Source organism: Rhinolophus ferrumequinum, chromosome 10, assembly GCF_004115265.2.
Source record: "Rhinolophus ferrumequinum isolate MPI-CBG mRhiFer1 chromosome 10, mRhiFer1_v1.p, whole genome shotgun sequence".
Classification (NCBI taxonomy): domain Eukaryota; kingdom Metazoa; phylum Chordata; class Mammalia; order Chiroptera; family Rhinolophidae; genus Rhinolophus; species Rhinolophus ferrumequinum.
Genome location: NC_046293.1, coordinates 13,837,677 through 13,852,888, shown reverse-complemented (window position 1 = coordinate 13,852,888; position 15,212 = coordinate 13,837,677). Strand labels below are relative to the sequence as shown.

Here is a 15,212-nt window from a genome sequence, read left to right as displayed (position 1 = left end):
CGTGATGTCACATACATGGTCTAACTTGATTTTCAGAGTGTTTATAGGGTAGATGGTAGTAACCTCCCCATTTTATAGATGAAAAAACCGAGGCGTAAAGAACTGAAATCATGCCAAGGTCATGGACATACTATGTTGTAAGTGGGAGAATCTTAACTCCTAATAATACCTATTATTTGTTTCGCATTAACAGCTTTCCCATCCGTTATCTCATTTAATCTTGACAGCAGTCCTATGAGGTTTTATTTGCGTTTTGCAATTGAGATTCTTGATTGGTTAAGTAACTTGCCCAAGGTCATACTTGTGAGCTGGAAATCCAGCCTAGGTCTTCAAACCATTCATTGTTCTTTCCACTGTACAACTCTGCAGTAAAAAGGTAATCTTGTTATAAATCCCAGCCACCTCTCTGAATCTCTCCTAGAACCGTTAGCTCTCCATTACTTTTTCTTCAAGGAATTTTACACGCTCACTTCAAAAGGTAGCATAGCCCACCTTTATTCTTCCATTTAGAAAACTACTTTATAGAAATGACTGACTACTCCTGTGAAAACACACCCGACACCAAGTCTCACCCTGGCTATAGCCTCTTTCTTTCCTCTATTTGCTTCCATTCATAATTTCCCCTTTTGTGTTTGCTGTGTGCCCACCATTGCACTTCCATGCACTTTGTATTAGTGAGCTGCCAGTATGCCATTTCTTCCCTGGGTGGAGAAGATCCCAAAATAAGACACCTTCATTCCCTTTTAATCTTCCCAGCAACCCTGTGAGGAAAGTGATGGTATTCCCTGTTTCACAAATGGTAAAATTTAGGGTAATGTTTTCCCAAGTCCACGCAGCCATTGAGAGATGGAGCTGAGATCTGAATCTGGCTGTCTCATTGCTCTTTCTACAGGACTATGCTGCTTTCTTTGGGAGGATGCATACATTCAGTTCTTTTCATATTTTAACTTCTTTACTTTCTGATACACTTTACTGTTACCAATCTGCCTAATTTAGGAGACGTTTAATGCCTAAGTGTACATATTGCGGAGATTACATTCATTTTACTTGATTTATAGCTTTCCAAAAAAAGATTTGAGGCAGCTACGAACTGATTTCAAAAGAAAGAAATACCACAGAAACCTAGCCATTGTGTTGAATCAACTAGTGTTTATTTAGCACTTAGTATATGCCAGATATCCAACAATAAAGAGGAACTTTCTTCCATAGGGAAGGGAGGGAGAAAAACCTCCAACTGGATCCTATCACCTCCTACAATATTTCTCCTTCCCTTTATCGCTAAACTAGTTAGAACTCCAGATTTGCTTCCTCCAATTTATGTCTCCCTCTCCCTGATCTCTCTTAGGCTGCTTTCCACTTACCACTCCTGACCAAGTGCTGTCAGTTTCAGTTCAAGACATATCACATGGGGAATATTTTTAAATTTGCGATGCCCAATGTGTATTGTTTATACTTCAGGGGGTATTCCTAAAGTATTTGGGAATCCAGGCCTCCCAAACACTAGAACTTTTTGGGCCAAGCCCGAGAATGCTCTGACTTGATCAGAACCAAGTCAGTCACCTCCTTCAGAAAAGAGCTCTCATGTTTAATGCTGATTATGACAGGGCCAGAGGACGGAGAAAATAGCTGAGTTTCGTGTTGGCCATGGGGTTTTTCCCCTCAAGGTGAGAGACATTGGATGAACACAAAATAGGAAGAGAAAGTATGATTGCAGTGGTACAGTCATAAGAAAGGGAAGATGGAATTAAATTGTCCTGCGCTGTAGGATAGGAGTCTGAAACCCTGAAAAGGTAGCTGGATAGCGGGTGCTTCATTTTTCTTATCTGGAAAAATTGATTTCAGAAATGTTTAGAATAAGAGGTGATTATGGGGCATTGAGGAGTGTCACCAAGAAGAGAAGTGAATGATGTAGAGAGAGAATGATTGGTTCATTGTTTGGGGGAGGATCCTCTTTATGCCACCTTATTTCTCTGATAAAGCCGGTCCTCGAAAGGAAGCAGTCAAGTATCGTGGAAAGAAGGTGTACGCGTAATTTGGAGTCAGAAAAACCTTGGTTCAGAGCTGTTATTTATTATTAGTTTCCTGACTATGGTAAGTTATTTTAAGCCTGAGTCTCAGTTTCCTTATCTGTAAAATAGGAATAATACCACCTAAGTAATTCTGAGGCGTAATTCTGAGTTTCGTGTTGGCCATGGGGTTTTTCCCCTCAAGGTGAGAGACATTGGATGAACACAAAATAGGAAGGGAAAGTATAATTGCAGTGGTACGGTCATAAGAAAGGGAAGATGGAATTAAATTGTCCTGCGCTGTAGGATAGGAGTATGAAACCCTGAAAAGGTAGCTGGATAGTGGGTTAACTGCCATTAACTGAAGCATAATGCCAAACACTGAGCACATTGCACCTTGAGGCACTCACTCAGTCACAGTTCTAATGATGAAGGTGCTCAGGAGGTGCTGTGGCCAGAGCGCAGGCTCTGGAGCCAGACTGTCGGACTCTGATCCTCAGTTTACCATTTGCGTGGCCTCGGGCAAGTTACTTAACTTTGTTGTGCCTCGGTTTCTTCACCTACCAAACAGGGATAATGATAGGACCTATCATCATAGGTTTATTGTCTTGATTAGATGAGTTATATGTGTAAAGCCTGGCACTGAGGAAGAACCCGTAACTGTTAGTTTTGAACAAAAAAGCAGGAATTAAACTTGTGCCACTGAGTTGACATGGCCCTCCCAAAACAGTGGGGGAATATACTCCATTCTTTCTCGTTTCCTTTGACCCTCGCACTTTCTGATGGGTAGCAAAATACCTTGTACGTATGTTTAGAGCAAGTTACCTGTCTGGCCCCAGGTAACAACATCTAATTTCTACTGTGTTGCACAGACTCTAATTTCCAAGCCTTCTTGCTTCACTCACTGACCCTTACTTATTATGATGGAGAGAGGGAAGATCTATTTATCCCAGAAAAAAATCAAACTTGTCTGTCTCTCAGGTTGACTCAGCATGGGGAAGTATTAAAAAATAGGAAGAGTGGTTGTTCTATTTCACACTTCTCAGTTCACCCTTTACTGAGTGCCTGCTATGTACTGTGTGTTATCCTAAGCGCTTTCACACGTCATCACGTATAATTCTCTTATATTAAAACTTATGAAGAAGATGGAAGTATTCTCTTTTGGGGGGAACAGGAAATTAAGGTTCAGAAAGGCAAAGTGACTGTTACGGGCTCAAAGGCACATAGCTAGAAGTGGCAGACTTGTCTTCAGATTCCATATCCAGGGCTCTGTTTGCAAGGCCATGTTGTGTGTTCGAGTACAGAAGAGAAAGGTTCTTCACGGCCAGTACCCTACTTCTTTGGCTACTGTTAGACCCTAATCACTTCCACATCAGTTATAGAATGAGCTATTAATTATGGGAAGTGTGTATTGTTCTCGTCTAGGCTATCCAAGCTCTTTCTCCTCCTTTAGGGCCTGTTCTGATAACAGATTTAGTAGCGAGATTGGTTGCCATCATTGTGATTATCAACAACAAACAGTGATCAAGTCCTCTGAGGTGCACAGTAGTATCTTAGTTCCTGAATCACAGGACATGTAGACGAGATGGAACCACAAAGATAATTGAGTCCAATCCCCTCAGTTACTAGGTGAAGAAACTGAGGCCTAGAGTCATCAGCTACGATGATACCCAGAGAGATGGCCGGGTGGCCACAGACACCACCTGAACACGCGTTACCCCCTAGCGAGCTCCGACAGGATTCTGTGTTGGAAGGGTGGCAAGTTTACGGCCAAATGAAAGGTAAAAGTTATTTAAGATACAAGCAGGTAGGTCTCCAAGAGTCGTCCCCGTAAGAGAGGAAAACCATACTCATAGATGTGAGGTCTTCATTTATGTGCTAGAATAACCTGATTGATAGGGACCTAATATTGGGACAGTTCTGGAAAGACAGCCTCCACATTTGCGTAGGGTGTATAAATATCCTGAACCAAGTAAGAGGAGTTTTTGCTTTCCACGTTGAGGTTGAGTTCGGAACTCTGAGTTCATTCCACAGATTTTTGCAGAGGAGCATGTTTAGCGGGCTGTTCCTTTGTCATATACTTTGTTCTTATTTCCAGATTGGGTTATATAGTCTTCCGTTACTGTCATTTAGTTCTAGAAGTAATCTCTATTCATGAACCATCGCCACACACACACACACACCCAGTTAGGTAATTCCTTTGTATGGTACCATTTGAGTGTATCTTTGGAAATCTATGCGATAACTCATAGTTCTCTAATAGTTCAGTATTTGGCCCCATCATAGGCCATGCAATAATAACAGTAGTGGCCACTTATTGAACACCTGCTGTGTGCAAGGCGCTATACATAAAGGTAAGGAAACTGACAGGTAGTAAAGTTGAGTAACTTGACCACGGTCACACTTTTAGTAAGCAGCGGGACTGGACTCAAACCCAGTGCTGACTCCTGAGCCTGTGCATTTTAGAGCCTTCATAAGATATAAAACCTATAGTGGGGAGTCCTCATAATGAGTCTGGTGTGTCACTGAGCTGTTCCTACCTTACTTAACCTCTAAATTGAACAGTGGTTTAAGTTTATATTTGACTTGTTGCTCTTGTTCATCCGGCAATTAAACTTATGAAGAAAGTGAGGTGGGTGACTCTTGGCTAGCAGTTCTAGAAAGGCATTTACAGCCAGAAATGCTAGTTCCCTTCCCCTTTCTTTCAGTCACAGAAAGTACTGAGTAGGTTAGGGGTGCTCTAAGTTAGATAAAAGAAGCCAGCCTCGGAGAAGTCAGTGTCTTTGGAGCCAAACAATCTTAGAGGGTTGAGCTTTTGAATAGATTGGCACATTCAAAAATCAATTTGTGTTGCCTCAATACTAGTATATTTTCTAATTAAATTAAGCCCTCATGCTCTTTAGACAGGGCTTTTGAAAGCTTTTCTTTCCTTTTTTTTAATGCGGTTTTTTGACAGGCTCAGCCTTGCATTTAAAAAGCAACAGAAATATTAGTCACTGGTACTATTCTGAATTATCACCTTAAAAGATTAATTCTATGTAGAAACTATTTAAAAGATATTTTTATAACTTAATGAGGGTCTTCCAAAAGGTTTCTTTTTCTGTTCCCTTACCATAAATGCCAAAACAAAGTTTAGGAGAACGATTATATTGGCAACTACGGTACATTTATTCCAGATAATTTATGGAATTCACATATAATGGCAAAAAATAAGCTTTCTTGGTTCCTAAGTGCAATTATTTATTCTCATTTGGTTTTTTTCCTAAACCTTGGGTCTATAAATTCCTAAGTTATAGCCTTCAGATTTACAACTTGTTCTTCAGTACTTCTTTCTTTCCTTGTTCATTCATTCATTCATTTATCTTTTATTTTAAAATTTTCCTTTCTAATTACAAAAATAATATACCAACAATGAGTTTTGTCAAAGAAATTATCAGAAATTCCACCACCCCTGTACACTTGGCTTTCTATTGGCATTTAACACTCACACCTTTGTTTGAATGCAGCCATGTATTTATGGAGGTACTGTCATCAGAGACATAGACATATAATTTGATGTTTTACTGTTTTTCCACTTGATGCTATCTAAATAATTTTCCATGTTGTTACAGAGCTTTTTAGCCATCTTTTCTTTTAATTGCAATATGTATTCTATCAGGTGGATGCACAGCAGTGTATTTCATCAGTCTCCTGTTGTTAGATGTTCAGGGTGTCTCTTATAATAGTAGATAACAGTGCAGTGAATATGCTTACATATATAAATTTTCTCTCCTCTGATGATTTCATGAGGAAAAATTCCTAGGAGTAGAAGTTCTGGGTCAAAGGGTATGAATATTTTGATGGTTTCAAATTTGTGTTGCCAAATCATTTTCCCTTTTAAAGTTTGTGTCAGTTTGTGCTGCTGCCAGCGAGATCGTGCTTGGGGTATTGATACCCATTTCTCAGAGCTTCTGGTCTTTAGTCTTGCTCTCCTTTGAAACAGCCTCTACTCTCCTGCCCAAAATATTCTTCCAGAGTGCTCTCCTATTCACACCTGTCACCTGTCTGCCAGTTCAGGTGTAAATTTTAAAATCCAAGCCCTTACCACCTGACAACATCCATTCTAATTGTTTTACAAGCCGTAGGTTTCCTCAAATGGCCCTTGTCTCTTACCTCTAAGTCCATTTTTTACATTCAGAACCGCTTGTCTGTCAACATTTCTCCATCTCATTTGACTTCAAAACTTGCGTCTTAAACAAAGCTGTCAGTGCAGAAACACCAGTAGTAGTGATATATTTAGTACTTAGTGTACTGAACTCTTGGTGGGTTTCCAATAAATGTTTGTTAGTGTGGCCAATGAGAGAGAAAGAAAAGGAAAGGCAGAGAGGTGTTCAGTGGAGATTTTCTTAAAGGAAAGCTTAGGATTCATAAGAGCACTTGGTTCTGAATAAAACTGGAGAGGCGAATGAGGAATTTTTTGCTCTGTGTTTTGGGTACCATCACTCCTTGTGGACAAGTCAACTTACTCCATCATCTATTTCAGCTACAGAGTGGAAAATACAGTGTTGCCAATCATTTCAGGAGAGTCACCACACTCTCCTCTCTTCCAGTTACTTTTTCTTCAACATCATTGGCATCACCATCATCATAAGCCTAATATTTACGGAGGGTTTACTGTGTGCCAGGCCCTCAGATGATGTGGATATGCCTGAGCTGTTTTAACCCTCACAGCAGCTCTGTGAGCTAGGCACCCCCTCTTTTTACATGAGAAATCCAGTTATGGAGCGTTTACTTGCTCCAACTAACTAGTAAGTGATGGAGCCATGATTTAAACCATCATTTTTACAGAATATTTTCCCAAAATACCAATCTATTGACTTGCTTCCCTAGCTACAATTCTCTGATGATTTCTTACGGCACATGAAAAGGAAAGTACAAACTCCCAACGGCGTTGAAAGGCCCTTCCAAATCTCTGTCCAATCTACTTTTCCATTCTCATCTTCCTTTAATTTCCCCCTCCCCAGTGTGTGGCCTATGTTTCTCTCTGACAGAGCTGCTTATTTCGCAGATAGATCATACCATTTCACACATTGGAGTTTCTGTCCCTACAATGCTTTCCATTTGCTTCCTGGCAAACTTCTAGTCATCCCTCAAGGTCCCCCTCAAAGTCTCTATACTGCATGCAAAACATCCCCGATTTCCCTGGGCAGTTAGGGGCTTGGTACTCTTTACTCCTTGGTATATATTTCTGTTGTAGTCTTTTCATACTGCTTAAAATTATTTGCTTACATGCCTGTCTCTCTTACTTTCATACGAATAGTATGACATGATACTGTGGGAAGACAACATTTTTACAGAGACATGTATTTTTAAACATAGCCAAAATTAAAAATTGATGTATTTAAAATGACATTGTTTCCTTTTTTCCCCCCCTCAGCATAGGGCTACTTTCAAATTTGAACCAACAGATGAAGATAAAAGAAAGGTAAGCCTTGGTATTTGTGTGTGTGTGTGTGTGTGTGTGTTTATTTCATTCATGGACTTTCTAAAAAGTGGACTTCTTTTCATCTGATGGTTAGTTAGTTTTCGGTTTCCCTTCAGTTAGTTTTTTAGGAACTCTGAGAGGAAAGCCAAGTGCCAGGTTTCGTATGGATTACACACAACTCCCTCCTGCTCCCTCCCCACAGAACCATTACACTTGGATAAATCAGGGCGATAGGGAAAGCCTGAGCCTTCTCGTCTCCAGAAATGGAGTTCGTTTGGTGGCAGGACTGCAGGCTGCCCAAAATGCTTTGTTACTATTGTAAAGCTTGGCGCTGGGTGAAGTGTTGGAACAGCAGCTGTGAATCTTGCTGCCCCTTAGCCACGTGCTGTTCTCTGCGCTGAGTGGTTTATGTTGTCAGCAATTGTCTGGGTCACTGCTTCATGGACTTAGAGGAAAACGGAGGTAAGAGGTTCCCCAATAGAGGAGTTTTAAGAGAGTGCGTCAGACATATGACCATGGAATGTTGTGTTTGCCTGCTGGGTTACCTATGGTTGCTTTACTTAGTTGATTAGAGCATGATGCTAAAGGAGAAGCTCACCCGTTTTACCTGTGTGTTTTCCTGGGCCCCGTATAACCCTCCCTGGCCTCATGAATGTCAAGACCAGGTACGAGAGCACGGCGAAATTAGTATAAACCTATCACTGCTGCTGGGAAAATAACTTCAGTCTAGTGCCTTCCTGGTCGTGGTTTGATAATACCTTGAAATCAGCCTTCTAGTCACCTCCACTCCCAAAATCTAATGTCTGTGTCTTGCTCATTTTACCTCTTATGATCTCTTCAGTCCATTCTTTCCTTCACCTCTGCCCCAATTCAAGCCTTCATCTGGCTTACTGCACCGGTTTCCTAACTGTTCTTTCTTTTTCCAGTGATTGCCCTTCCAGTCCATTGTCCGTCAGTCTAGAACAACAATCTGATTGTGTCGCTGCTCCCAGACTTTAAAACCCTTGAGTGACTTTTTTTGCCTATAAAATAAAATTCAAGCTTCTTAACATGATGCTTAGTGACCTGATCTCTTCCTACTCCTGCAGCTTACTTCTCTCCCTTGTATTTTATGCTCTAGCAATAGGAACTATTTCCAGTTATATACACATCCCTTCTGTTCCTTATTTTCTGCCTTTGCACATGTTTTCTACCCAGAATGCCCTTTCTTTCTTACATACCTCTTCTCCTTTTCACCTGGTTAATCCTATTCGGCTCCAGGAGCACCTCCTTCAGGAAGCCTCCTCTGGCATTCCTGTTAGGGTGAAGGAGCCCTTTTCAGCATTCCCATATAATTCTGTGTTAGTCTCTAAACCTTTGTGATAACTTAGATATAAATGTAAGGGAACAGAGCCTTTCAATATATATTTACGTTGTCTCTTAAGTATATATCTATTGCTCTCATTGTTAGACCCCGAGAACTCCCTGAAGATAGACACTGTTATTTATCTTTGTATCCTCGACATCTAGAGTGCCTAGCACATAGTAGGCACTCAAAAAGTATTTATTGAATGAGTGACATGGAGTGTAAACTTTGGAGGTTAAATATTTGAATCTGATTTTCTTTTGCATTTGAACAGTTAAACAAGACTAGAATACCTTTTAGAACATGGGTTCTCAACCAGGGATGTTCTGTTTGGGGAGCTTTTTAAAGATAGGCCTGCTCAGGCCTATCCCCTTATCTACTGAGTCAGAATTTGGGGGGGTGGGATTCAGGCATGTGTATTTTTATAAATGGTCTTCAGGAAACAAGGAATCACACATTTGTTCGGGGTGCAAAATAACACAATTCCTGTGGAACAGAAACTGGCAGTATCTACCAAGATTACAGATGCATTTTGCCTTTTGACCAAGCAATGTCACTTTTAGAAATCTGTCTTGTGGATAGACAGAACCCAAGTAAACAAAGTTATTCATTGAAGCATTGTACATTATAGCACAAAATTAGAAACAACTAACTGTCCCGCAACTAGGGAGTAGTTGAAGAAACTAGGGTATATCTACATAATGGAACACTATGGCGTGGGAGAGGGAGACGGAGACGGAGACATACAGACCATTATGTGCTATTGGGGAGAGCGTTAGGTGAAACCGAAAGAAACATGGCATTAACAAGAACAGGTTTTTTGAAATACCTATGATAGGTATTCTGGCTAGGTAGGCAGCTGCTATTCACTTCATTTAGTTGGGAGAATCCATACTCATCTGTACCTTCATGGTGCCTTGGGAATCTGACACTAGAATCTTTGGTACTGCTTTTACTGGTCAAATTAAGTACATTAAGACAGAGATTCCCCCACTCCATATTAGTTTCAGTTGAGGGAGAAAAAATTCCCACACAGTCATTAATAAAGCATGTTTATTTTCTGTAGGATAGTAGTAAAACCTAACATTTTCAAAGTATTGTCCTTACTGCCTTTTAGTTCTTCAGAGACAGTAGCTACTGTACTGGTATTATTTTCAGCTACAATGGGCAGCAGATTTCTGCTTCCCAAGAGTTCTGATGTAAACAAATGTCATTAGGGACCCAGCTAGGTAATCTTCATTAATGGAAAAACATTGACAAAACCATTTCAGTCTCCAAGGGTTAAACCCACTAGTGACTTTTATTCCTAAGGCCCTAAAAAGTTCTCGATGTAGAAAGACAGGATAGTAGGCACGTCTCCACATTAAACCCAGTCTGAAAATAAGAGGAACTCAGATTACTATCCAATTTGTTTTGCTACCATAGTTCTCTTTTTTATCTTTCCTAACCGTGTCCCTGGAGCCTTCCAGTAGATCCTTGGTAACCGCAGCACCCCTTTCTATAAACTAAGGGTGCTGCCTCTGAACACAATACCTTTCTTATGTAAAACCTTTGTGATAACTTAGAAATAAATGTAAGGGAACAGAGCCTTTCAAAAAATTAAACCTAATTATACTGAGCTTTTTAGGAAATGGTCATAAATTGATGGTCTGTGGACCTGATTCCTAACACTTACGTAGTGCTTTGCATTTTTACAAAGATTTGCTTTGCAACGGTAACGCACTAATGCTGTGAGTATGGCGACATTGTCGCCATGCCTATTGTATTGCTAGGAAAACTGAGGCTCATAGTAATGACGAGTTGCTAACAGTCACGTGACCAGTAAGCAGTGGAGCCTCAGACAGAGAACAGACTTTTCTGACTGTTATGTGCAGTTCCGCTCCTTCTCAGTGCTCTCACTCGTGGCCACTTGAGGTATATGTCAGAAGGTTTGAAGTTATGACTCAGTACCTTGTTTTATCTCTTATTTCATATCTCAAACACCATTTAGGCAACCAGACTTAAATTGGAAGATAGCAAAGGAAATTACCAACTAGGAGTGCTTAAATTTTTCCAGATAAAGTCAAGTCAGAAACAACTGCAAATGTTTGTGCATATATGCAAATGGTTCCAGGTGTATGTGGATCATTGTAGATGTAAGCACCTGTGCTATTGAAGCATTTGCTTTACATCCTCTCCCTAAATTGGTAGGCTGTGATTATCTACCAGCACATAAATACGTCATGCAAATATGTCGGGTGGGAGGAGATATGATGAATAATCTTAACATTTACATCTTGAAGAAATGAAAGCTCTTCTATTGGTTTCTAAAACACAACTGATCTGAAGACCAATAAAGAGGACCACATAGTTGCAATGAATGTTGAAAAATACACGTCATAAAATGAGCAAAAGAATTACCGCTCTTTGACCTATGAGATAAGAATACAACTGTATCAAATGTGGAAAACTTCAGTTGTTATCTGAGACAAATCTCTGTGTATAGTAATTTTCCTCAAAAGAATGAAGTTAACAATAGCCAAATTTCAAGCATTTATTTTATTACCTTCAAACTCACATCGGTCAGCCTATATTTCCTTGAAGGCAGAGGGTACTAGGAGCTGAGCTGAGAGGACACGAACTCTGCTTTCTTCTCTGTATTTCCATCCCCCAGCACTGCATGTGGCACAAAATGGGCACCTACAATAAACACCTGTTAAATGAATTAAGGGAACTTAAAGATTGAGTGGAGGCCAGAATTCCTGTGATTTGTACATGTTGTTTGGTGTTGAGTTTAATACTCTCTTAACTATACAACAGAACCTCAAGCACATCTCATAATGTTGTTTACTGAAAAAATCGAATACAAAAGTATTCATACAGTATGATCACAACCATGTAAAACTAATAACTATACAAAGAAAAATGACTACAAGGAAATTTGCTAAATGGTGACTATCTGAATATTATTACTGTGGATGATATTTTTCTTCCCCTTTTCTATATTTTAAACTTTTATATTATAGTAGATTAAAGTGATATAAGCTTATGATAATTATATAACATATATGTTATATATTTCTTTATAATAGTGTGATTGGGGGCATAAGCCAAAGACCAATACTTTTTTTTAAAAAAGTCATTTTCTCTAAAATTGAGCCTTTTTGATTATCTTACATATTCCCTTTAGAGGAGTATAAAAATGTTATTAAGTCTAGAGACAGTATTAACTGTGGAGCCAGTTTATGGAGTGAAATAAATTTATATGAAAAAATTCCATTCTACCATTTGAAATACATATACATATATATGTACACGTGAAATATAAAAATGTAAGGAAAAAATATGTATTTTTTTCCTTACGTTTTCCCCCCAGACTTGGCGTATTAGTGGAGATCGCTATAGTCCACAAATATTTTTTCAGTAATTCCTGCGTGCCAGGTCCTAAGTTGGCTATTTGCCTATAGTGTTTGGTTTGGCACTTGCTCAGCTACAGGTGCATACTGAATTGACCATTGTGGACTATAGAAAATGCATGAGGAAATTTTCATTTTAGTTTCCCCCAGGGAAAATGTGATAACATAGAAACATCAATCCTATACTGCGGATCCATGCTTAGGAATAACTTAAGGCATGGATGTTTGTTCTGAAAGCCCTTTACACTTTTTTTAGTCATTTAATATTGTTAAACCCAATTTTCACTAAAACAAATGAGCTTTGTATGCCTTGCAAATGTGACTCAAATTTTATTTCATGTCTCTACCTTAGGGAATACTTTGATACATGATGCAACTACAGAGCTATAATTCTCATTTAGAAACCAGTAACTTTAAAGATAATGATTTTTAATATCTTGATCTCTTTAATACACACACGCGCGTGCACACACACACACAAACACTACCAAAAGCCTCCCATATCTTTACTTTTTAAAGTGCACATCTAGCTTGGATCTGGCATAAAATCTGACTAGAGGGGCTGAATTATATCGTAGGCCAGGATGAATGCCTCACAATAGTTCAAAATAAAACAATTTAAACTTCATTTCAGACTCCATTTTTTGTTTTAGATGTTTTGCCAAGGTATCAAGGACTAAAAATAGTGAGGAAGAACAGAATCGCTCTTCTGACTTAGTAAGCTGTATATGTGGCAGCCCATTCATGATCTTTGGATCACTTTTTCAGATTTCTGCCCAGGAATGATAAGAATACTTTCTCTGATTTGTACTTTAGAGTTTCAGATCCAATTTCTCATACAAAAAAAACTCATCAAGAACTTCCACTACCAGCCATGATAGTTTGAGGAGCTCTATGGATCTGCTTTCTAATGAAACTGGTGAAACTCATTTTTAAAAACAACCCTTTAAAGTCTCTGGAAATAGTGCTAAGAGCATACAGTCAATGAAGAAACACTTTTTCAAGAAAATCTACTAAAATTCAGTATGAAAAGTGAAAGTGTGTTATTGAACTGAGACTTGCTTCCTCCCTTCCTCACTCTCAGTTGAGCAAGATGGAAAGTTTCCTCCAAACCCATGCAGCCAAGAACACAGAGCTCCCTCCTTCCATCAGCTCACAGTTGGAGGGCTTTCTTCCCAGTAGGGACAGAGGGTAAACTCACATTTTTTTTATTCTGTCTCAGTTGCTGAGACTAAATTCTGAGTGAGTGCAGCTAATAGATGGGGTCTTCTTCGTGTCACCCAGTGCACTCCCCCACTCATGGGACAGAGGCTCTACCTGGGTGTGGTACCTTTGGGTGTGGTACCACTGAGAATAGTGGGACCCCAGTTGCCCTTGCCCCTGCTTCTGAGACACAGATTGCACCCTGGGAGAGGCAAGCTGAGGAGATATGGGGCTGTTCTTTCCTTACCTCCTCTAACTGCTTTCTCAAGGGGGTGTTATGCCATTGTCTCTGCCCCCAGCATCAGAACCAGGGCTCAGAAATTTTGCCCAGAGGAGCAAGCAGACCTTATAACAGAGCTTTCTATCTCTCCCCAAAGGACCAACTTCATTAGCAACAGATTGTGATGTTCATCACTGTGGGTGCAGGTTGTGGTGAAAGGCAGTTGGGAAGAGACTGACATATTCACTGGAGATACAGGTAACCAGAAGGCTGGCTAGTTTGCTAGAGAGACAGGATGAAAGAGATAGCTGGGAACAGCCCTCCTGTGGTCAGAACAAATCTTAAATATTGACCTCAGGAACCATCCCCTCAAAGGAGCCCTGATAGAATGTTTCAGTTTATGGAGCTATTTATGGCCCAGGATATTTTTGAAGACAATAGATCAATCAGTGGCCAGTTAGTGGAGCTTAACAGCAGGGTATGGTCAGAGAAAGAGAAAGTCGAAGAGGAGGAGCCTGCCAAAGCCACTGTCATCCCAAGGGCAAGCCCCCTTGCAGACAGGGTCGGGGAGAATTTGCTTCACTAAAATAATTCAGCCAGTCACTAGCAAATAAACTAGCAAATAACAATAGCAAGTCTTGGAGGTTAGGAGCATTACCCAGTGTTATGACAATATATTACCTAAAATGCCCAATTTCAAAGAGAGAGAGAGAGAGAGAGAGAGAGAGAGAGAGAGAGAGAGAGAGAGACATACAAAGAAACAGGAAAGAATGACTCTATACACTAGGGGGAAAAGCAGGCAACGGAAACTGCCTGTGAGAATGACCAGATGTTGGATTTAACAAAGACTTCAAAGTAGCCATTATAAATATATTCAGAGAACTAAAGGAAACAATGATTAAAGAAGTAATGCAAGCTTTGATGAAATGTCACATCAAATGGAGAATATCAATACAAAGAAATTATTAAACAGAAAAGAACCAAATGAAAATTTTGGTGTTAAAAAATACAGTGAAGTACAATAACTGGATAGAAATTGACTAAAGGGGCTCAACACTAAGTTTGAACTGGCAGAAGAAAGAATAGGCAAACTTAAAGATTGATCAATAGATAGTATATAAGATGAACAGAGAAAAAAGAATGAAGAAAATAATGAAGAAAGCCTCAGAAAATTATGGGATAATATAAGTGTACCAACATATGCATAATGGGAGTACTGGAAGAGAGGAGAGAGAAAAAGGAGAATAAAAAAATATTTGAAGAAATATGGCTGAAAACTTGCCACATTTATTGGAAAACAACCTACACATCCAGGAAGCTCAATATATCTGAGCTCAGTATATCTGAGTAGGATATACTCAAGGGTATCCAAAAACAGATACATCAGTAAAAATGCCGAAAGCCAAAGATGAGAAAGCCTTGAAAGAAGAGAAAAATGACTCACCACTTACAAGGGAACCTCAATAAGATCACAGCTGACTTCTCATCAGAAACGTAGGCCAGAGGGCAGCCGAGTGGCTCAGTTGGTTAGAATGCAGTGCTCATAACACCGACGTCACCAGTTCGATTCCCACATGGG

The 15,212-nt window shown here is 39.7% G+C and overlaps 1 protein-coding gene across 6 annotated transcripts in view; it reads left to right on the top strand.

Moving 5' to 3' along the window:
• Positions 1-15,212, top strand: part of RIC8B (RIC8 guanine nucleotide exchange factor B) — a 101,073-nt gene that overhangs the window by 2,226 nt on the left and 83,635 nt on the right. For all 6 annotated transcript variants that reach the window (XR_004424105.1, XR_004424103.1, XR_004424104.1 and 3 more), the window contains exon 2: positions 7,423-7,470. Coding sequence is in view for 3 of the 6 variants with exons in the window: in XM_033116528.1 (XP_032972419.1) it covers positions 7,423-7,470 (48 nt within the window). In the remaining 3 variants the exon portion in view is untranslated. The remainder of the gene's footprint in view (positions 1-7,422; positions 7,471-15,212) is intronic.